General features: G+C 42.9%; 1 protein-coding gene across 5 annotated transcripts in view; it reads right to left on the bottom strand.

Annotated features, from left to right (window-relative positions):
* Positions 1–22,342, bottom strand: part of rreb1a (ras responsive element binding protein 1a) — a 216,068-nt gene extending 193,726 nt beyond the window's left edge. For 3 of the 5 annotated variants that reach the window (XM_068001792.1, XM_068001794.1, XM_068001793.1), the window contains exon 1: positions 22,002–22,338. In XM_068001792.1, the coding sequence (XP_067857893.1) occupies positions 22,002–22,041 (40 nt within the window). In that variant the 5' untranslated portion in view covers positions 22,042–22,338. Of the gene's footprint in view, positions 1–22,001 lie in introns of all 5 variants that reach the window. The other 2 variants (XM_068001795.1, XM_068001796.1) reach the window with 2 other exon arrangements.
* Positions 22,343–22,684: the final 342 nt, after the last annotated feature.

The following is a 22,684-nucleotide window of genomic DNA, read 5'->3' as shown; positions in this document are numbered from 1 at the left end:
CTGTGACCTCTACCACCTAGAAGGACAAGGGCAGCAGGCACATGGGAACAACACCACCTGCACGTTCCCCTCCAAGTCACACACCATCCCGACTTGGAAATATATCGCCGTTCCTTCATCGTCGCTGGGTCAAAATCCTGGAAATCCCTACCTAACAGCACTGTGGGAGAACCTTCACCACATGGACTGCAGCAGTTCAAGAAGGCGGCTCACCACCACTTTCTCAAGGGCAATTAGGGATGGACAATAAATGCTGGCCCTGCCAGCGACGCCCACATCCCATGAACGAATAAAAAAAAATGCCCCCATAAAACAGATTAACTAGTCACTCACCTCATGGGATTCTGTTAGTATGGAATGGCTGCCATATTTGCCTATGTAACAGTCACCACACTTCAAAAAGTAATGCATTGTGTAAAAGTGCTCTGGAGACATTTTGATGTAAAAATCACTATATAAATGCAAGTGCATCAGTAGTAGTATTGTGTCTAAGCTACACTACAGTATTGGCAGGCTATTAAATTGTGGGGCATCATAGCCAAATCGAATCCTGTCACAGTCTATATCCATATACGTGCATTTTCCAGCAAGTGATGAATGATATCAGAGAGTGGAAACCTTGGGCAATCTTTCCGTCTCCCTAACTCAGGGCAAAGGCAGCTAATTATAGTAACCCTGCCACTATGTCAGCCAATATCAGTAACAATACTAATCAAGGATCCTCTTGGTTTGCATAGCCCAGTATCACACAAGATGTGAATTTACCCACTGAGCCATTTGTTGCCCACTCCAGAAAAACATTCTAAAATGCAAGCCATTGTCAACACAATCAGATACACTACCTGTTGGGCTAATCTGAAGGTCCCTCCATACTCTTTAGTCACGTTGATTAATCTCTTTAGATATCCTATCCATCACAAAAGCCCCCTAAGTCCACCTCCATAACATTGCCCCTCTCCACGCCTACCCTAGATAATCCACCGATGAAACCCTTATACATGCCTTTATCACCACCAGACTCTATTACTCCAATGGTCTCTTGCCTGCACTCCTCCATAATCTTCAACTCACCCGAAACTCTGCTGCCTGTAGCCTACCCCTGTTGCTACAGGCCAGTTATTATAAGTCCCAGTTGCCCATCACCCCTGTCCTTGCTGACCAACATTGGCTCCCAGTCTCCCATTACCCTGAAATTTAACATTCTCATCCTTGCCCTTCACTATCTCTGTAGCCTTCTCCAGCTCTACAAACCCTCCTCCTAAACTCTCCATTCCTCTGGCATATCCCCTTCTGCCTCAACGTTGGCAGCTGCTTAGGACCTGCTCTCTGCAATTTCTTCCTAAACCCTCTGCCTCTCCTCCTTCAAGACGTTCCTTGAAGCCTACTTCTTTGACCATGCTCTTGGTCACCCCTCCTAATCTCTCCCTCTTTGGCTCAACATCAGTTTTTCTTACACTCTGTGAAGCACCTAGGGATATTTTTTCTATGTCTATGCCCTAAAAAAATTGCAAGTTGTTGTTATTACTACTATGAGATTTACCTAGTCCAAATTACTGTGCTCATAATGGTTTCCCAGTCATATCTTGTAATTCCTACCCTAAGAAATGGGAGGTGAGGATGTGATTCTAAAAGTGCTAGCACAGCACTTTGCCTCAACCAACGAATATTACAAATTGTTCATCGCTTTTGCCACATTTTCCATTACAAATTTACAAAACATATTTTGAGTAGGCTACATTGAAGGAATGAGGTACACATTGCCGGTGTTGTACCTATCTGTCAGAAACCCAAGAGTTAAAGATTCTGTGCAATCTGTAGCTTTCTGTGGATAGTCCCCAATGAGTGAAAAGCCTATTTACACTATCCAACAGTTCCAAATTTACAGTTGTTTTGATGGTGCAAATTCATTTACTCTGATATTTTAGCACAATGCAAAATCTCACCTCCTGGTAATGGCTTCAGTCACATTCACAAAATTGGATTAGTGCTAAAAACTCAATTTCAAGATCTCGGCACTGCTCATCACACCAATCTCATCAGACCAATCTATGCACTGCAGGGGTAACAGGATGTTGTCCTGGTGTAGGGCTACAGGGAAAGTGTAGACACAAGGGAGAAGGGCTTCCTCGATGGCTCAGAGGCCAGGAAGGTCCCCCCAGGTTCAATGTCCAGTCTGATCTCAGCCATTGTGGCCTTAGGGGTGCTATAATGGACCTCAACCACTCTGGATTGGAGAAGAAGAAGAAAATTAGCCACGATTCACATTCCGATTGCTATCCAGTGACTGCTAGAAGTGCAGTTAGGATGGATCAAGCTTGGCTGTGATATCCCCTGTAAGCAAATAGCCTACTGACACTTACTGTCATGACTAATGGCAGCTTGGGGTGCCTGGCACCGGTGGAACTATACCCCAGCGAGTAGTCATTATTCACCTTTGAGAGAAAAATAAAAGAGGGGAAATTACAAAAGATGTGCTTGTCCTGTCAATCACCAAAAAACAAGCAGGATATTTATCAGCACTGTAAATCTACATGATTCTTACTCTGTGTTTACTGATTCACTGGTTATATCAGAAGAACCCAGCAAAGCATATAGTAATTTGTATATGTTCAACTAAGCAGCTATTCCACGCTCCCCCCCCCCCCCCACCACCCCTTCCAGGTTATTTTAGGGTGTCAGAGTGTGACACTATCAATTACATTATGGTACCAAAGACTGCATATTCATTTGATATCTTAATGGCTCTCACTTCAAATATTAAGACCTCCTCATAACAACTGTTGCAAAATAGCTCTTTATGAGGGCTGTTAGTTCCACACACAATAGAGCACTGTTAACTAAAAGCAGGCAACTTGAAAACATTCACTGCACTGCAATAAGTGTCATACAAACACACACGCGCATACATCGGCAGCCAGTGACTACAGAAAATAATCTACTAACTAGCACCAGCAGCCTGCGTCCTACAATCATGTGTGAAAGACAGGAGACAACTGGTCCATTTTCCATAAACCGTTGGCTCCAATTCTATTTATGCCCTACCAGTACCTGTGTACTATTTTGTCCACATAACAGTCACTGCAACCCTAAAAAATTAACTTGTGTGTGAAATGCTTTGAGACGTCTTGACGTAATAAGGACCGCTATAAATGTAAATATTCATTATTATTGTTGTTGTCTGAAGTAGTTTGTTATTTTCACACATTTTCAGACTCAGCAAGCATTTAATAGGAAGTTTAGATTATACACGATAAGGTCTTGCACTTCTAGTAGCTGGGCCTTATCAAATGGCTGGGTATGGTCAATGCAAACCATTGATGCAAAAGACATCAGCCTTGGCTCAGTGGTAGCCAGCTCTCTTGCCTCGGTCAGAAAGTCAGGGATTCAAGCCCCACTCCAGAGATATGGGGCATGATTTTGACCCCGAGCCTGGATGGGGTCAAATTTTGGACGGGAAACCCCGAAGTACAGGTTCCCCAGACAACCTTACAACTTTGACGTAAGGACAGTCTTTTATTTTTTTTGTCGGTTTCCCGTCCGACTGACCGGCCTGATTGACAGGCTGGCCTCAATCGGATGAGAGAGCAGCCAGGGAGAGGACGTGAGAAGGTAAATCTTCAAGTAAGTCTTTGTTAGTATGGATGGGGGGGGGGGCATGGTTGGGCATGCGGGCATGGGTGGGCATTGGGGTCAGTGGGGGCAGTCAGTCATGGGGAGGTGTCGGGATCGGGAGGCATCGCGCGGGTCCGCGATTGTTGTGGGGGGAAATCGGGGATCACCATAGGGGTCCGTGATCGTTGGGGGGGAGGGGGGGGGGAGAAATCGGGGGTCATTGCAGGGGTCTGCGAACGATGGGGGGGGGGGGGTCAGAGATCGAGGCGGGGGCCGCGATCGTTGGGGAGGGTCGGAGATCGGGGTGAGGGAGGTCTGCAATCGTTGGGGGGTCGTTGCAGATAAGCTTGTTGGGGCTGGGGGAAGCACTCCTGCTCCTCCGGGCCCACAAGCTGTGCCAGAAAGGCACATACCTGTTAGTTTCGGAGCTTCTCACCTCCTTTCATGTGGCGTGAAAGAGAAGGCCCGGGAATCCTGGCCCCCCAGGGTTGAAATTAGAAACTCTGGAAAAATGGAGGCCCAAAGCCTCCTTGAAAGACTTTAATCACCAACCTGCCTCCTGGGATCGGGTTGGTTGCCCGCCCCTCGTCCTACCCCGGTGAAAACCGGAAGTGGGCGGGTTGGAGGCGGGTCCAAATGGTTGCGATTTTGAATGCCCCTCCCCACCCCCAACCCACATGTTTTTCCCTTTTAAAATCGTGCCCATGAACATTTAATCTAAACTGACACTTCAGTGCAGCACCGAGGGAGCGCTGCGCTGTCAGAGGTGCCATCTTTTGGATGAGACACTGTTTGCCTTCTCGGGTGGACGTAAAAGATCCCATGGCACTAGTCAAAAAAGAACATGGGAGTCACCTTGGTATTCTGGCCAATATATATCCCTCAAACAACATCACTAAAATGGATTATCTGGTCATTTATCTCACTGCTGTTTGGGAGATCTTGCTATGTGCAATTGGCTGCTGCATTTTCCGACATTACAACAGGGAGTACATTTCAAAATTACTGTAAAGCACTTTGAAACATGCTGAGGTCATGAAAGATTCTTTAAAAATTAAAGTTCTTTCTTTTTTCTGAATCTCATTGCTGGCTTGTATGGACGTGATCAGTATTCAGCCCACCTGCTCAGAAAAAATGGCAGCAGTGTTTTACCTTATTGCCTCTAGGTATAGGGGAAAACCACATTCAGGTGGCTCTCCTTACTGCTGGAAACAGTTCGTCAACTCATTTACCTTACTGCACTGCAGCCAGACTTCAGGCTGCTACCAGTGGTGACACTTCAAGCTAAATGCAGCATGCATGGCATGATACACACACATCCTGACATACATGATGCATTTGGTGATACAGAATGCTAGTATATCACAAAAAGACTGCAGTGATTTTTCTTGGGAAAAATAAATCATTGAGCATAAAGGAGGTACAGGCACCTACAAAAGTAGAAGGATGGGGAAAAAAGAAGCAAATACATTATTTGGAGCAGGTGGGAAAGGGAGTAGAAGTCATGACAAAATAATTGCAGAAGGGGGAACAAATCTCTCTTTCCCCTTTCCCACTAGTTGCATCCATGACAGAGCCCACCGATCTGAACATACACATATTGTATTAAGGTACAGTCTCCAACAGTACTAAACTTTTGCTGCAACTATAGAAGTTTACAGCATAGAAGGAGGCCATTCAATCCATCGAGTCTGTGCCGGCTCTTTCCAAAAGCAATCCAAGCTGTTCCAGTACAGCTACAACACTTGCATCTACCTGACAATGTGGAAAATTGCCCAGGTATGTCCTGTCCACAAAAAGCAGGACAAATCCAATCCGGTCAATTACCGCCCCATCAGTCTACTCTCAATCATCAGCAAAGTGATGGAAGGTGTCGTCGACAGTGCTATCAAGCGGCACTTACACACACCAATAACCTGCTCACCGATGCTCAGTTTGGGTTCCGCCAGGACCACTCGGCTCCAGACCTCATTACAGCCTTGGTCCAAACATGGACAAAAGAGCTGAATTCCAGAGGTGAGGCGAGAGTGACTGCCCTTGACATCAAGGCAGCATTTGACTGAGTGTGGCACCAAGGAGCCCTAGTAAAATTGAAGTCAATGGGAATCAGGTGGAAAACTCTCCAGTGGCTGGAGTCATACCTAGCACAAAGGAAGAATGTAGTGGTTGTTGGAGGCCAATCATCTCAGCCCCAGGGCATTGCTGCAGGAGTTCCTCAGTGTAGTGTCCTAGGCCCAACCATCTTCAGCTGCTTCATCAATGATCCTCCCTCCATCATAAGGTCAGAAATGGGGATGTTCGCTGATGATTGCACAGTGTTCAGTTCCATTCGCAACCCCTCAAATAATGAAGCAGTCCGAGCCCGCATGCAGCAAGACCTGGACAACATCCAGGCTTGGGCTGATAAGTGGCAAGTAACATTCGCACCACACAAGTGCCAGGCAATGACCATCTCCAACAAGAGAGAATCGAACCACCTCCCCTTGACATTCAACGGCATTACCATCGCCGAATCCCCCACCATCAACATCCTGGGGGTCACCATTGACCAGAAACTTAACTGGACCAGCCATATAAATACGGTGGCTACAAGAGCAGGTCAGAGGCTGGGTGTTCTGCGGCGAGTGCCTCACCTCCTGACTCCCCAAAGCCTTTCCACCATCTACAAGGCACAAGTAAGGAGTGTGATGGAATACTCTCCACTTGCCTGGATGAATGCAGCTCCAACTACACTCAACAAGCTCGACACCATCCAGGACAAAGCAGCCAGCTTGATTGGCACCCCATCCACCATCCTAAACATTCACTTTCTTCACCACCAGCGCACAGTGGCTGCAGTGTGTACCATCCACAGGATGCACTGCAGCAACTCGCCAAGGCTTCTTCGACAGCACCTCCCAAACCCGCGACCTCTACCACCTAGAAGGACAAGAGCAGCAGGCACATGGGAACAACACCACCTGCACGTTCCCCTCCAAGTCACACACCATCCCGATTTGGAAATATATCGCTGTTCCTTCATCGTCGCTGGGTCAAAATCCTGGAACTCCCTTTCTAACAGCACTGTGGGAGAACCGTTACCAGACGGAGTGCAGCGGATCAAGAAGGCAGCTCACCACCACCTTCTCAAGGGCAATTAGGGATGGGCAATAAATGCCGGCCTCGCCAGAGACGCCCACATCCCATGAACAAATAAAAAGAAATCCAAAACTAATAAGGCACAAAGCAAAAAAAAAGAAAGTTTAAAAAAAGAGGGAGATGCAATTACATCACTTGCCCTATGAAAAAGTCATTCTTACAGCAAACTCTTTAACACTAATGATTTTGCAGTGGGTGACCATGTAGTACCATCAGGAGTGTAAATTTACATACGAATTAAGAGCAGGAATAGGCCATTCGGCCCCTCGAGCCTGCTCTGCCATTTGATAAGATCATGGCTGAGCTGATTGTGACCTCAACCCTACTTTCCTGTCTACCTACTATAAACTTTGACTCCCTTGTTAATCAGGAATCTATCTAACTCAGCCTTAAAAATATTCAATTACCCTGCCTCCACCGCCCTCTGGGGAAGGGAGTTCTACAGAAAAAAATTCTCCTCACCTCAGTCTTAAATGGGAGACCCCTTATTTTTAAACTGTGGCCCCTAGTTCTAGTCTCTCCCACAAGGGGAAACATCCTCTCAGCATCTACCCCTTCAGGTCCCCTCAGGATCTTATATGTTTCAATAAGATCACCTCTCATTCTTCTAAACTCCAATGTATACAGGCCCAACTTGTCCAACCTTTCCTCATAAGATAACCCCCTCATCCCAGGAATCAGTCGAGTGAACCTCCTCAGACCTGCCTCCAAAGCAATTATGTCCTTTCTTAAATAAGGAGACCAAAACTGCACACAGTATTCTAGATGTGGTCTCACCAATGCCCTGTACAACTATAGCAAAACATCTCTACTTTTATATTCCATTCCCCTTGCAATAAATGACAACATTCCATTTGCCTTCCTAATCACTTGCTGTACCTGCATACTAACTTTTTGTGATTCGTGTGCTGGGACACCCAGATCCCTCTGAACCTCAGAGTTCTGCAATCTCTCCCCATTTAAATAATATACTGCTTTTCTAATCCTCATGCCAAAGTGGACAAGTTCAAATTTTCCCACATTATACTCCATCTGCTAAATTTTTGCCCACTCACTTAACCTATCTATATCCCTTTGCAGACTCCTTATGCCATCTTCGCAACTTACTTTCCTACCTACCTTTGTGTCAGCAGCAAATTTAGCAACCATACATTCGGTCCCTTCATCCAAGTCATTTTGAGTTTGGGTGCACCAATTCTCCTCCTCTCCACCACCCACCCCACCAACATCGTAATCTCTTCTGGACCCATCAGGGGAGGAACAAAACATGGACATTTTCTCACAAAAAAGAAAAGGGGAAAAAAGGAGACTATCGACTTTGTGATCGGCATTGCATTAACACCGGCGGCAACCTATCTAAAATAAATTGATTACAGCCGGGTTTAAAACAGCATTGATCGGAAAATCTACACTTTCAGTCGCTATAATCTGTTCTTATAGCCATTATAGCACATAAGGGAACTGAAGAGCTTTTTTTTAGGATAAAAATGGATATTTAAACAAAAACAAATTAAGGAATATAAAAAGTACCGTTTTACAGATACCAGACTTCAAATCAGAGTGTGTTGACTCACACAAGTACCAAAACCAGCACTTTTACAGAAATACCTGAAGTGATGCTCTTATTCATTTTGTGAGACATTTACCGTGAATAAGTAGTGCTACATATCTGAGGTAGAGCCGAATAATACAGAGAAGTGTTGGGGCAATAAGGTAGCTTAAAAGTAATCATGAAATATTATTTGTAGAATTCAAAGTAAAAAAAGCAGGAAAGCAAACAAAATTTTGTTTTTAAAAAAAAGTAGTTTGGAGCAAAATAACTGTTTGATTATAAATCAGAGTCAAAATGCCATTATTGTCTGTGAGGTGCCTTCGACACCCATCCAGGAACACAATCTAACTGCTTTGCAAAGAGTTGTTATTTGAGATTAAAAAATACACACAGTAGTAATACAAGAAAAAACAACAAGCCATACAGCGGATGCAAGATATATCTTTACCCTCCCACTCCCCCAGCTACTTTTGGTTCCAGTTCAACAGATCCTACCTAGGACATTAGAAAAACAAACCAATTTAATGGTACACTGTTTAACTCTGCTAACATAAATGTGTCAGTCCATGTTTTTTACCAGTAGATTTGTAGATGTCAAATAGTCGATTCTTCCTTGGAGCGTTTGTAATACCACAACGGTGTCTATTATTTCTTAAACAATAATCAATCCTTAGACAGTGTCTTCAAATCTAATTTGAGTAATTGTTTGTGTTGCCAATCAAATCAAGTAAAATTCACAATTGGAAACTGTGCTATTTTTTCCATTGTTAGTACCTTTGCCATTGGGTGCTGTGCAGATTGTGGTACACATGCCATCACAGCACTATCAGTTAGGATAAGATGGCAACAGATTTTTATTTGACTCCATTGATGGCCAATTCATTCAACTTAAAACAGATTGAAATTTAATAATGGCACTGTAACTGCACTTTGCAAATATTTGTATGTTACAGATACTCTACTGTGTAGCTCTTTTGTATTAAAAATTAAAGGAGACTGAACACAAATCAGCTCCACTCTCACCCCATTCAGTACTGTTTCTCTATGTGGGATTATTGGTGAATACGTTTTTAGTCACGTATTTCAGATCTGTGCAACGGTTTTAAAGAGTTTCTCATTTAACTTGTCTGAATCATATTGAGCAAACCGTCCCCACACATCATCAATTTTGTTTCTTTTGTCTCCATCCTTTCTAGTGTATAATCACAATGACATTCTTGCACAGTATGGTGGATACATCTGAAATTTAGGAATGCAACCTCAACAAACTTTGTGCAATCAACCTGCTGAAGAAGCAGGAGAATGATTAACTGCAATAAAATAGAACTATCTTTTCAAGAAAAAAGGTTCGCCTCCCCGATGACTGAATTGGTAAATACATCACAAGGTGTGATACTGAGCTATACAGACCAGGAAGGTCCTAGATTTAATCCCTGTTCTGTGCTGAGTTGATCTCAAGCCAGTGAGAGAGTAGCTGCTCTACAATTGACCTCAGTGCCCTTTAGCTACGGAAGAGAAAACTCAGCAGGGTTCCTACTCCTAATTACGATCGTGACTCCCACTTGAAAATGGGTATCAGGTGAGGGCAGGATCAGGCTAGGCTATATATACCCCGCAAATCTGAATATCTTGATCATGTTTATCATATAGTCTCATATCTGAAGGCTGGCCACTCAAGCAATGTATTGGAAGATGTCCACCACCCATGGAACCATACCCCAGCAAGGATCAACACCTTCCGGAAAGGAGAGAAACCGGGTGCTTTTTTTAAAAAAAGGTCAACATGAAACAAACGATGGATACAAGATAGCGGCCTATATGTCTAGTGACCGAATCCAACCAAATAACTCTCACACAATAGTCTAAAGCACACTGCAATATCTGGCTTACTGATGGGATAAATTGACCCAACATCTTTTCAGTTTCTGCTATGGTTTGTTGGCTTGATACAAGATTTTTCTTTAAATTGTGTACAAATATATTTGTAATTGGGAGGTCATGAAAAGATTATGTATTTTTATATTTGTAAGCTGGAGGAGGGCGTCATGTTTGTGCTCCGGGATCTACGTCCATTGCAGCACTGAAGAATTTCTACCATGTGACCGCCTAATCACTCAGTGCATTAGAGAGCTACTCTCATGGTAATATAGGGGAAAGTACTCTGTGACCTCTGGACTGGGTCAAGGTGACAAAAAAATCTCATCAACTGGTTTCATGATATACAAGATCAGACATGGCATCAAAACTAACATCAAAAGGTACAATCATACTCAATGAGTCCAGGCACCTGGACCATATCACAATCACAGGACGTCTTATACTGAGTACTAAAATCTAATCAAGAACTGACCTGACCCCACAGCACACTATACAAGGGCGTCCCGCATGTTGGATGATTCCATTTATATCATGAAAGCTTTTGGATTTGGGTAACTTAGATTGTTCTTCTAAATGATGCCGTAACGAAGCTCTGTTTCTTTAACATGGCATCAGTCTGTTGATCTTAAAAGTCTCCTAGCCAGACACTTTTCTGTTCCACTTGGCCCTGACTGTACATCCTCAGCACAGTTTTCACTCTTCCTTGGGAATGCATAAGACTAAATAAGTATTGGTTAAGAATAAGCTGAAATATTCAGGACCCCAAACTATGGATTTGCTACAGCTCTATGTAAAATGTTTCATTTGAGATACGTAGATCTATCCAGCTAAGTGAAAGACCATGCAGTTATAAAAGCCTGGATCCTTTACAGTACACTTTCACAGTATAACTATTTTTTTTATTCGTTCATGGGATGTGGGCGTCGCTGGCAAGGCCGGCATTTATTGCCCATCCCTAATTGCCCTTGAGAAGGTGGTGGTGAGTCGCCTTCTTGAGCCGCTGCAGTCCGTGTGATGAAGGTTCTCCCACAGTGCTGTTAGGAAGGGAGTTCCAGGATTTTGACCCAGCGACGATGAAGGAACGGCGATATATTTCCAAGTCGGGATGGTGTGAGACTTGGAGGGGAACGTGCAGGTGGTGTTGTTCCCATGTGCCTGCTGCTCTTGTCCTTCTAGGTGGTAGAGGTCGCGGGTTTGGGAGGTGCTGTCGAAGAAGCCTTGGCGAGTTGCTGCAGTGCATCCTGTGGATGGTACACACTGCAGCCACTGTGCGCCGGTGGTGAAGGGAGTGAATGTTTAGGGTGGTGGATGGGGTGCCAATCAAGCTGGCTGCTTTGTCCTGGATGGTTTCGAGCTTCTTGAGTGTTGTTGGAGCTGATTTCATCCAGGCAAGTGGAGAGTATTTCACCACACTCCTTACTTGTGCCTTGTAAATGGTGGAAAGGCTTTGGGGAGTCAGGAGGTGAGGCACTCGCCGCAGAACACCCAGCCTCTGACCTGCTCTTGTAGCCACAGTATTTATATGGCTGATCCAGTTAAGTTTCTGGTCAATGATGACCCCCAGGATGTTGATGGTGGGGGATTCAGCGATGGTAATGCCGTTGAATGTCAAGGGGAGGCGGTTTGACTCTCTCTTGTTGGAGATGGTCATTGCCTGGCACTTGTCTGGCACGAATGTTACTTGCCACTTATCAGCCCAAGCCTGGATGTTGTCCAGGTCTTGCTGCATGCGGGCTCAGACTGCTTCATTATTTGAGGGGTTGCAAATGGAACTGAACACTTTGCAATCATCAGCGAACATCCCCAATTCTGACCTTATGATGGAGGGAAGATCATTGATGAAGCAGATGAAGATGGCTGGGCCTAGGACACTGCCCTGAGGAACTCCTGCAGCAATGCCCTGGGGCTGAGATGATTGGCCTCCAACAACCACTACCATCTTCCTTTGTGCTAGGTATGACTCCAGCCACTGGAGAGTTTTCCCCCTGATTCCCATTGACTTCAACTTTACTAGGGCTAAAGAAATTCAAACAAAAGAGACATTTTTAAAAATTTTAATTTCTATGTAAGGTTGTAGAAAGTCTATGAAATGGCTCACTGCCAGAAATAAACCTTAACAAAGAGGTTAGTACCAGTGAAAGAAAACAACTACCAACAGTTAAAATAATAAAAATAGTAACATAATTATAAAAAAGATGGGAACTTGGTAACTCAGGGTATTTGACCATGGAAGGGATGACAGCCATACCCCACCCTGCTTTCACTCCACATGCAATCTATTGACCACTGATTTAGCAGTGAGATAGCAAGAGTATGCGCTTTGCTAACCATTCAAGTATGATGGTAAATTTGACATGACATACTTTGGAAATATTTCTAGAGAGGGCTGGTTTTCTTACCCTAAATTACAATGCTAAATTCTTTCATTAGCCATATGGCAGAGCTCCAATTTGTTGTGCCATGACACAGTAGTTAGCATCTGAAAATCTCCACATGGTGAATTTCCATGAGGAAAAAAATTAAGGGGCCCAGTTATCCCAAGCTATTCTTGCACATCTTACTGTAGCATTGGTGAAGGCGTTGGATGAGGTCTGTAAGTCCAGCCTGTCCTCTAGACCAAAGGGAAAGAGGAAGAAAGTGGTAAAATATATATATAATATATATATTGAAACTGGATTAGAACCAAATTATCTATTTTGATTAGGGTAACCAAACTACCCATCAGAACAAGATTTACAGTCAACATCCTTCTCTTACATTTTTTTTTAAAAAGTGTCAACCACTTTTTAAAATATATTTATTTAAATTTCACTCCAGGATTTAAGCAGATAATCTATGCTGATGCTTCAGTGCAGTACTGAGGGAATAGTGCAGTGTTCAAAATGCTGTTTTTCGGATGAAATATGAACTGAGGCCCTCTCTGTCCGTTGAGATGGACGTAAAAGATTTAAAGACAAAGAAGGAATTAGCCAATATTCATCCCTTAACCAGAAAACAGATTAATTGAACATTCATCTTAGTGCTGTTTTTGGGACCTTATTTTGCGCAAATTGGCTGCCTAACCATTGACTACTCTTCAAACATAATTAATTGGCTGTGAAACCTTTGGGACATCCTAAGGACATGAAAAGTGTTCTCTAAATGCAAGTCTTTGTTTTTCATGCAAACACATGCACTATCTAGCAAGGGTTGCTGGATAGCTGCAGTGGGAACGCTGGCTGATTTTTCCTCTCCCTGCTCCAGTGTTGCAGATCCAACCACAGCACTCCTTGAGCTGTCCAGCTGAAATCAACTAGTTCAGCATAGACCAGGGATTGAATTTGGGACTTTTTAATTTGTATTGCCCAGGTGCAACAATGCCTTTTTGAACTGAGCCATTGGAACAGCATGAACGTTTTACTGAGTTACTTCCTTTCTCTCCTTTTTCTTAGTTTCCTGGACAATGTACAGTACATAATAGGCTTGTCATCAAAGTTGAAGCCCATGGAATAAAGGGGGCAGTGGCAGCATGGATACGAAATTGGCTAAGTGACAGGAAACAGAGAGTAGTGGTGAACAGTTGTTTTTCAGACTGGAGGGAGGTATACAGTGGTGTTCCATAGGGGTCAGTACTTGGACCATTGCTTTTTTTGTTAGATATTAATGACTTGGACTTGGGTGTACAGGGCACAATTTCCAAATTTGCAGATGACACAAAACTTGGAAGGGCAGCGAACAGTGAGGAGGATAGTAATAGACTTCAAGAGGACATAGACAGACTGGTGGAATGGGCGGACACACGGGAGATGAAATTCAACGCAGAAAAGTGTGAAGTGATACATTTTGGTAGGAAGAACGAGGAGAAGCAATATAAAGGGTACAATTCTAAAAGGGGTGCAGGAACAGAGAGATCTGGGGGTATATGTGCACAAATCATTGAAGGTGGCAGGGCAGGTTGAGAAAGCTGTTAAAAAAACATACGGGATCCTGGGTTTTATAAATAGAGGCATAGAGTACAAAATCAAGGAGGTTATGATGAACCTTTATAAAACACTGGTTCAGCCACAACTGGAGTATTATGTCCAGTTCTGGGCACCGCACTTTAGGAAGGATGTGAAGTCCTTAGACAGGATGCAGAAGAGATTTACTAGAATGATTCTAGGAATGAGGGACTTCAGTTACTTGGATAGATTGGAGAAGCCGGGGTTGTTCTCCTTACAGCAGAGAAGGTTGAGAGAAGATTTGATACAGGTATTTAAAATCATGAAGGCAGATTCAATCATGGCTTTCAAAAGGAAATTGAATAAGTACTTGAAGGGAAAAAATTTGCAGGGCTACGGGTATAGGGCGGGGAAGTGGGACTAGCTGGATTGCTCTTGCAGAGAGCTGGCACGGACTCAATGGGCCGAATGGCCTTCTTCCGTGCTGTAACTATTCTATGATTCTATGAACAGGCTAGGCAGGCAACGTTCAACCATCACCGGCAAAAAAACTGTGCTAACCTGCTATCAATACACATACACTTCCATAGTAAGGCAGTTGGAGACGACGGGGGAGTAGGTTTCATTGGATAGTGACCAGGAGCAAACATGACCAATTTTTTCCTCCTAAATTTGGGGACATTAGTTCAACCGTAAAGCATTCCACGCTCCAACAACTCTCTGTATACTTATTCTATGAAAACTTTTCGCAATTTAAAAAACTTCTATTACGTGTCCTCTTAGCCTTCTCTGCTCCAATGGAAATTGTCTTCAGCCATTTGTAACTAAAGTTTTTCATTCTACGTATCATCCTGCTCACTAATTTGAACTAGAATTATGAATTCTAATAGTTTGCTCACAATTGCACTAATAAATCGATAGTTCACTCCCTTCTTGAACAGAGGTGTTACATTGGCTACACTTCAGTCCCACACCACAATCTGCATATCTAAAGAGGATTGAAAAATAGCGGTCAGGACGTCTGCCATCTTCTCTCTGATACCTTTCAACAGTGTGGGATGCACAGCCTAGGGTGCATGCCATCAAGACTTACCATTTTGAGCACTGCTTTTTTTTCCACAACCAATTCCTTTTCTAGTTGCCTCTAATACTTTTTCTACGTCTTCCTCTAATACACCTACATTCTCACTCCCACCACCATTTGTAAAAATTAATGCAAAATATTAAACTTAACATCTCTGTCATTCCTTCATCCTCCAAAATTAGATTCTCCTGAGCAGTCCTACCTAATCTTTTAATTATTCTGTTACTTTAGAATTTGCTTATAAAAGCCTTTTTACATAACCTGCAACTTTTTTTTAATATTCTGTTTTAACCCTTGTAAATCTACATTTTGGAGGCCTTTTTGAGAGAACATAAGTGGCAAGTAACATTCGCACCAGACAAGTGCAAGGCAATGACCATCTCCAACAAGAGAGAGTCTAACCACCTCCCCTTGACATTCAACGGCATTACCATCGCCGAATCCCCCACCATCAACATCCTGGGGGTCACCATTGACCAGAAACTTAACTGGACCAGCCATATAAATCCTGTGGCTACGAGAGCAGGTCAGAGGCTAGGTATTCTGTGGCGAGTGACTCACCTCCTGACTCCCCACAGCCTTTCCACCATCTACAAGGCACAAGTCAGGAGTGTAATGGAATACTCTCCACTTGCTTGGATGAGTGCAGCTCCAACAACACTCAAGAAGCTCGACACCATCCAGGACAAAGCAGCCTGCTTGATTGGCACCCCATCCACCACCCTAAACATTCACTCCCTTCACCACCGGCGCACAGTGTGTACCATCCACAGGATGCACTGCAGCAACTTGCCAAGGCTTCTTCGATAGCTCCTCCCAAACCCGCGACCTCTACCACCTAGAAGGACAAGAGCAGCAGGCACATGGGATCAACACCACCTGCACGTTCCCCTCCAAGTCACACACCATCCCAACTTGGAAATATATCGCCGTTCCTTCATCGTCGCTGGGTCAAAATCCTGGAACTCCCTTCCTAACAGCACTGTGGGAGAACCATCACCACACGGACTGCAGCGGTTCAAGAAGGCGGCTCACCACCACCTTCTCAAGGGCAATTAGGGATGGGCAATAAATGCTGGCCTCGCCAGCGACGCCCACATCCCATGAACGAATAAAAAAAAAATTAGGGTGATTTGATAGAGCTGTTTAAAATTATGAAGGAATGGGACAGAGTAGATAGAAACAAACTGTTTCCAGTGGTTGAGGGGCATAGAACAAGAGGACAAGATTAGGTGTGAGTGATTTAGGTCAGAGAGCAGGAGAAACTTTTTTTTTTTTACACAGAGGGTTGTGAGGCTGTAGAATGCACAACCAGAGTCAGTGGTTGAAGCAGAAACCGTGTCAACATTCAAGAATAAGTCAGATCGGTTGCTGTAGGAAAGGGATATGGGAAGAGGGTGGGTACATGGGATTAGGATTACTGATCACGTGGAGGATAAACACCAACACGGACTGGTTGCGCCAAATGGTCTGTTGCCGCTTTGTAATTTCTCTGTAATTCACCTCCCCACTATATTTCTATATACGTCATGATTTTCTTTAGTATTGTACATCATATGCTGCCCTTTTACATCAGGAGTAGCATACTTTATTCAAACCAAAAAGATAAAATGAGGAATAAGCAAATTAGTTCTTCATTTGGATCATCCTAAACTGAACTCAGCCCCTCAAGTTCAATGCCAGATTTGACCTACTGAAATTGCAGTGTCAAATCAACAGCAAAAGTGAAAACTTGCCTAAACTCCACTTCCTCGATTTGAAGGACTAGTAGTTCAAATTCATTCTTTTTTTCCTTCTTTAAGGTCATACTTTCTCTGTCTTTCTCCAAGATCCATGTTATTCTCATGTATCACCTATCGTCATCTGCCTTGTTCTTTGCCAATCTTCCAAGGGAAACAGAAGGGCATCCATCCCAATCCTATTCACTCCTTTCCCTCTCCTACCCATCCCATGGGAAGGCCAAATGCATGCACCAGTCAGGACTGGGAATTGAAATTATGCTGAGTCCAATGCTCTAGTGTTGTAGCTAGGCCATCTACAAATTTAGATTTCCTGAACACAAATCCTATCAAGCCATTTGAGTCAATAAAGTCCAGTTGCACTCAAACCCCATCAGACAGGCCATGTTCAGATGGGTTCCAAAGACCACATGGTGGAACAGGGCTAGGAAGACACAGCATCAAGCAAACTGTAGCTTCTATTATTCAAACACAGGATTAAGAAATATCATCCTAGCCCTGCCTCGCCAAACACTGCTGAGAATTATACTTCAAGAATAAAAGTTCTAGATAAGTTCCATGGATACTAGTCAGAGAATTTTTTGGAGGGGGAGGGAAAAAGTAGTCTGTTGACAGATAGAAATTTGGAGAGGAACACATCCAGTCTATAAGAAGCTAAGCAATTCTAAACTGCAATATTTACAGGTTGACTTGATTTTTTAATCTATCTTAAAATGAGACACTGCAACTACAGTGAACATCTCTTAAAATCAACAACTATTTACTAAAGGAAACATTGTCCCAACAGATCTCAATGATAATTACTGTAAGATTACAGTCCTGTTTTTCAGACATTAGCTTTTAATATCACCATCATCCCAAATATTATCAAACTTGAAGCCAATACTTTCACTTGCTAAATGTCATCTGGTCAGGAGACTGGACCTGCAGCCCTGAAGGTCTTATCCACACAGTGATCTGATTACCAGTTATTATAGTAGGTGAAGGAGGACACCTTAATGACCATTGACTGAAACTTTTGATCTTGATTCAAATTTTGTCTTATAGAACTAATTGCAGCAAAAGATATTTTGCATTGCAGCGAACAGGACTGGTTGCTCTTTTTGCGATCTGATCTTAAATACTGCGTAATCCACTCTAACCAGTATGAAATGCCTTATGTACAACTGCAACATTCAAATCACTATTGAGATTTCTCTTTTTTTTCTATTATTACTACTACTGTACAAATTACTGTAGCTATTATACACAAGTAAAATGAGACACTATATATGGGACCTAAATATTATGAAAGCGCAATAGCAGAAATACTGAAAAAAAATCTTTTGGCAGCATTTTGCTATGTATCACAAAACGAATTTGGAAAATACATTTGAAGATGGCTAACTAAAGACCAGTTCGTGATTTTTGCATACTAGTGGATCAGATGCCATAAATGTCACTGCTAAAAAGACCTAGGTGTATTTAATATGCAACTGTACATCCCCTAGGATTGTCACAATTCTGCAAGACAAACATTCCATAACTTAGTAACAACCACACACTCACCAAGTGTCACTCATTAGGAGAAACGGTGACTCATTCTAGTTTAAGACCTTAACCCATTTTGGTGTAGATCGCTCTGAAAATAAGCAACTCCCTGTGTTTAAATGGGTTTGCAATCTGTGTCAGTCTTGCTGATCCTAATGTCAGTCCATATTTTCTGGATGGTGGCAGCTCCTTAACCATCAGGAAACCACAGTTGGACTCTTTGAATAGAAATAATTTAAACTGGAAAACAAAAACTAATTGCTATAGTTGTCTCAGTAAAGATTGCTTGTGCAGGTTGCCATCACACATTTAGGAAGTTCTTAGATACTTCATGGAGGACATTACTAAAGGGGGTCAAACAAATACTAGATAAGAAAATGCATTATTTTAAAATAAGTGTCTTCAACAAAAAAGGTTTTTTTCCTCCTTTTACCAATTCCTGTAGTTTGATAATACTCCTCTAACAGTAGACAGTGAAATGAAATAATGTGAAAAAGTCACAACCTCTAAGATACTGCTAGATAGGTAAAAGTAAAATATTCCATGATCAAGAATTATAACCAATAAAACTCACTGCATTTTTGTGTCTTCTATGCAATACTATGCTGCCATATTTAGAAGATATCGAAAACTGCAAGAAGTCTAACTGGTTAAGATGTCTCCATCACGGAGAAGTCTATGTTAAATTCTACAGGGCTGTGAATTGTCCACTTTCACAGTGGTTGTATCTCATTTACGAATGTTACTTCAACAACTACTTTTACTGCCATTAGATTTGGGTTTTTTTAAACTAAAAACATTGAGTCCCTTCTTCAAAACTGTATCACACAAAAGGTATCCATGGTTTAGTTACGTATTTTTCCTATTCAGTTGCTTAAAAAATGCTGTCCTATGTGCCTTCCATCACAGCCATATGCGTAAATGCCATTATCACAAAAATGTATCATCTCATTCAAAAATAGTTTTTGATAAGAATTTTGAAAGGACACTCTGATTTTTGAGGACTGTACCTCCTGACCCCAGCTGCCAAAAGAGGGCTGGCATTATCTGATTTTGTGGTCAGCAATAGGTTAGCAACCCAAATGGGCTGAAGATGGCTGCACCACCTGTGGGACAAGATTGCTGAAAACTAGCAGCATGTGCAGATCAGTGCTACACTGAAGGATTGTTCTAAACCAAAAATTTGAATGTCTGAGTTCATCCCAAAGCAGTGTGTGTTTTTTTTTTGAAAGAAAAACCTTCTGCCTGTTTGTTGATAACATCCAATGTGAGATTCCCAGTATGCGTGAGTCTATCAACAGGGGCAAGCGCCCACCATTCAAAAGATGTGTTTACAAAAGCTATATTTTACTTGAAAAAAAAGTTTTGGTCAGAGAGGAGAGAACAATTCTCAAATTTCCCAGCGCCTCCAATCAAGCCATCTCCACAGGGCTTCATCAGAATTGATAAAAAGCATATTTAACTAATAGACTTATACATCCAAGTACATGTATGAGAAGAATCAACTTAAATGCAGAAGAGAGGTACATCTTTAAAACACAATAGTCCCAGTAGGAAGATGAATTGCTATTAAAATATAAAAGCTTTTAACAATCTTTTTTTCTGACAGAATTATTCACAAATTATTTTTAAAGAATTTAAAGAAAGAAATCTTCACTCTGGAGTTTAGTCCATCTTTTTGATATTTCCTAATATCCGATTAGGCTTGCTAGGCTAAATACAAAATACCGTAACTTATTCTCATACTAAACTGTCTAAACATCATGGGTAGCTAGAAAAAAAAACTACGACACACATGATCAAACCATTGCACAAAATTATGGCTTCCAGCAGTTATTAAGGTAAAGCTTAATGGCCTGGTAAAAGAAATCAAACTTGCAAAAAAAAAGATTGGGAGTACAATGTCTAACTGGACCAACCATTTCGTTTCTAAAACGTTAAACTGATCTGAAAACGAAACAAACAACAAAACGAATCCATTGGCGGCTGCTGCTTTGCTCAGGTGAGTGGATGAGGTGCATATTTAAAGCGTGCATTAAACAAGATCTGTTGTGGCAACGCCATTGAGATGATGATGGGGGGGGGGGGAAGAGGAGGAATGATGGATCCCTGTCGTCCTTTTACTGTTTCCTGATTGGCGATGCAAGATGCAATTTCGCAGGTTTACAGCAAACATTTTTTTTTAAAAAGATATATTTTAAAAAGCCACCGCATCACTTTTTTTTTTGAGTTCGCCAATATCACAATTAAATAAAAAAATAAATCCGCAAAAAGCAAGAAGTTTTTTTTTTAAAAAAAGGACATCGTTGATAGAAAACTTTGCACAAGGGCTGTGTTGCTGCTGCTGCTGCTGCTGGCTGAGGTCGTGTAGAATTTCGTAATGGAATGTGAACTGCTCATCCGGATCTGGACTCATTCTCTCTCCCGAGCAAGCACCAGAGCAAAATATGCTGACCAAGGAGAAAAAAAAACCTCTCTCCTCCTTAGCAACCATTAAGAAAGACTCACTTTGCAACAACGGCCAGAAAGATACCCAATCCTTCTCAACCCCCACCACAACCCACCCACCCAACAAAAAAAAGTTATGAAACTTTAAAGAAAAATCTGCAAATACCCACCCTCAGAGTTCACAAGCAATCAATCACACTACAGAAAGAGTCGCAATTTTTTTTTCTCTCCCTGCTGTCAGACTTCCTTGATTCGTGACGATGTCTGGTACTCCTTTCCCCCCCCCGAGTTGAGTGATCTCCATGCATCACCTTAAAAAAAAACTCGATCTTTCTTCACCCCCACCCCCATCCCCAACTTGGAAATGTAGTACATTTTTAAAAAATAATTGCACATCACTTCGGTCGGGTAGAGAGGGGGGAGGAAGGAGAGACAGGAGGAGAGAGGGGGGGGGGGAGTAGGAAGTCATCCTTAGGTTTGTAAAGGTCAAAATCTACAGGCGGTACACGGCCGCCTCCCTCGGAGAGAGGTATCAAAGTGCATTAAAGATATGATGCTGGAGGGGGGGGGGGGGGGGTGGTGGAGAGAGAGAGACTTTGTACCAGCGAGACTCGCACATCCTCCCGAACTAAAAGTTTGCAAAAACTTTTTTTTCAAAAAAAAATTACTGAACATACTTGTCTTGACTCGGAGGGTGTTGTGTAATTTTGTTTTGCCGAGTGTTGAGCATCACCTTTAGTTTATAAAAATTATACCCCCTCCCCTCTCTCTCCTCCTCCTCCTCCTCCTCCTCCTCTCCCTCCCTGCCATGGAGCCGAGGTCTAGCCGGATTCCTGCGCTCAGACGCTCCCGTTGATGAGCATCAGACTCCCGAACTGTTGCTGGCAACAAAACGCCGCATCTCCACATCAGCCCAGGTCCTCGCCCGCCAGCCCGCCCGCCCGGCCGGCCGCTCTCCTCAAACTTTTTTTCAACGTGACAAACCATCAAAACTCTCACAGTCTTTCCAACTGATGAGCATCCTCAGATATATATATTATATATATATATTTTTTAAAGTGCAAAAAGAAAACAAATTAAAGAGGCCAGCCAGTACTTACGCTTAACTTTGTTGGGGTTGGGCTGCTTACGCCGAGACATGGTGATGATGATGGTGATGGTGATGGACTTGGTGAGAAAAAACTTTTTTTTTTAGAAAAAAAGTTTGTTCCGGAAAGAAATCAAAATGGCGTTAGTGTGGATGTGGATAGGCAGCACATTTAAACACACCTCCTCCTCCTCTTCCTCCTCCTCGTCCTGGTGGATGAGAAAGATAACAGAGAGAGAGAGAGAGTTAGCTGGAGCGGGCTCTGCGCCTCTTCCTCCTCCCTCCCTCTCTCTCCTTCACTCACTCACTCTCAAGTCTCTCAACCTGATAAGTAAGCGCATCACGTGTTGCTCTGCTCTGCTCTCCTCTCTCTCTCTCTCTCTGCTCGTCTCCTAGGGACGTACTCTGCCTTTGCTTTTTTTTAAACACACAAGCATCAGCATCATCTACACAGGAGGGGTCTCTCTAGAGCAAGTTCCGCGCACAACTGTGAGTGCAGCTAGAGGAGGAGGAGGAGAAGGACAAGGCGAGAGAGACTGCACAGGTACCAACCAACCTCATCCTCCCTGGGTGGGATCCTGGATCGTCCTGCCTCTCCGGCTCTCTCCATTGCTTGGGATTTCTCTCCTGGACTCCACCAGGGGGATTCGACTTTGTAAAAAAATTATATATAGATATATATGCGTGTGTGTGTGT

This window comes from Heptranchias perlo, chromosome 2 (genome assembly GCF_035084215.1).
Source record: "Heptranchias perlo isolate sHepPer1 chromosome 2, sHepPer1.hap1, whole genome shotgun sequence".
NCBI lineage: Eukaryota > Metazoa > Chordata > Chondrichthyes > Hexanchiformes > Hexanchidae > Heptranchias > Heptranchias perlo.
Note: the sequence above shows the minus strand (reverse complement) of the source record. Positions and strands in the feature narration are given on the sequence as shown.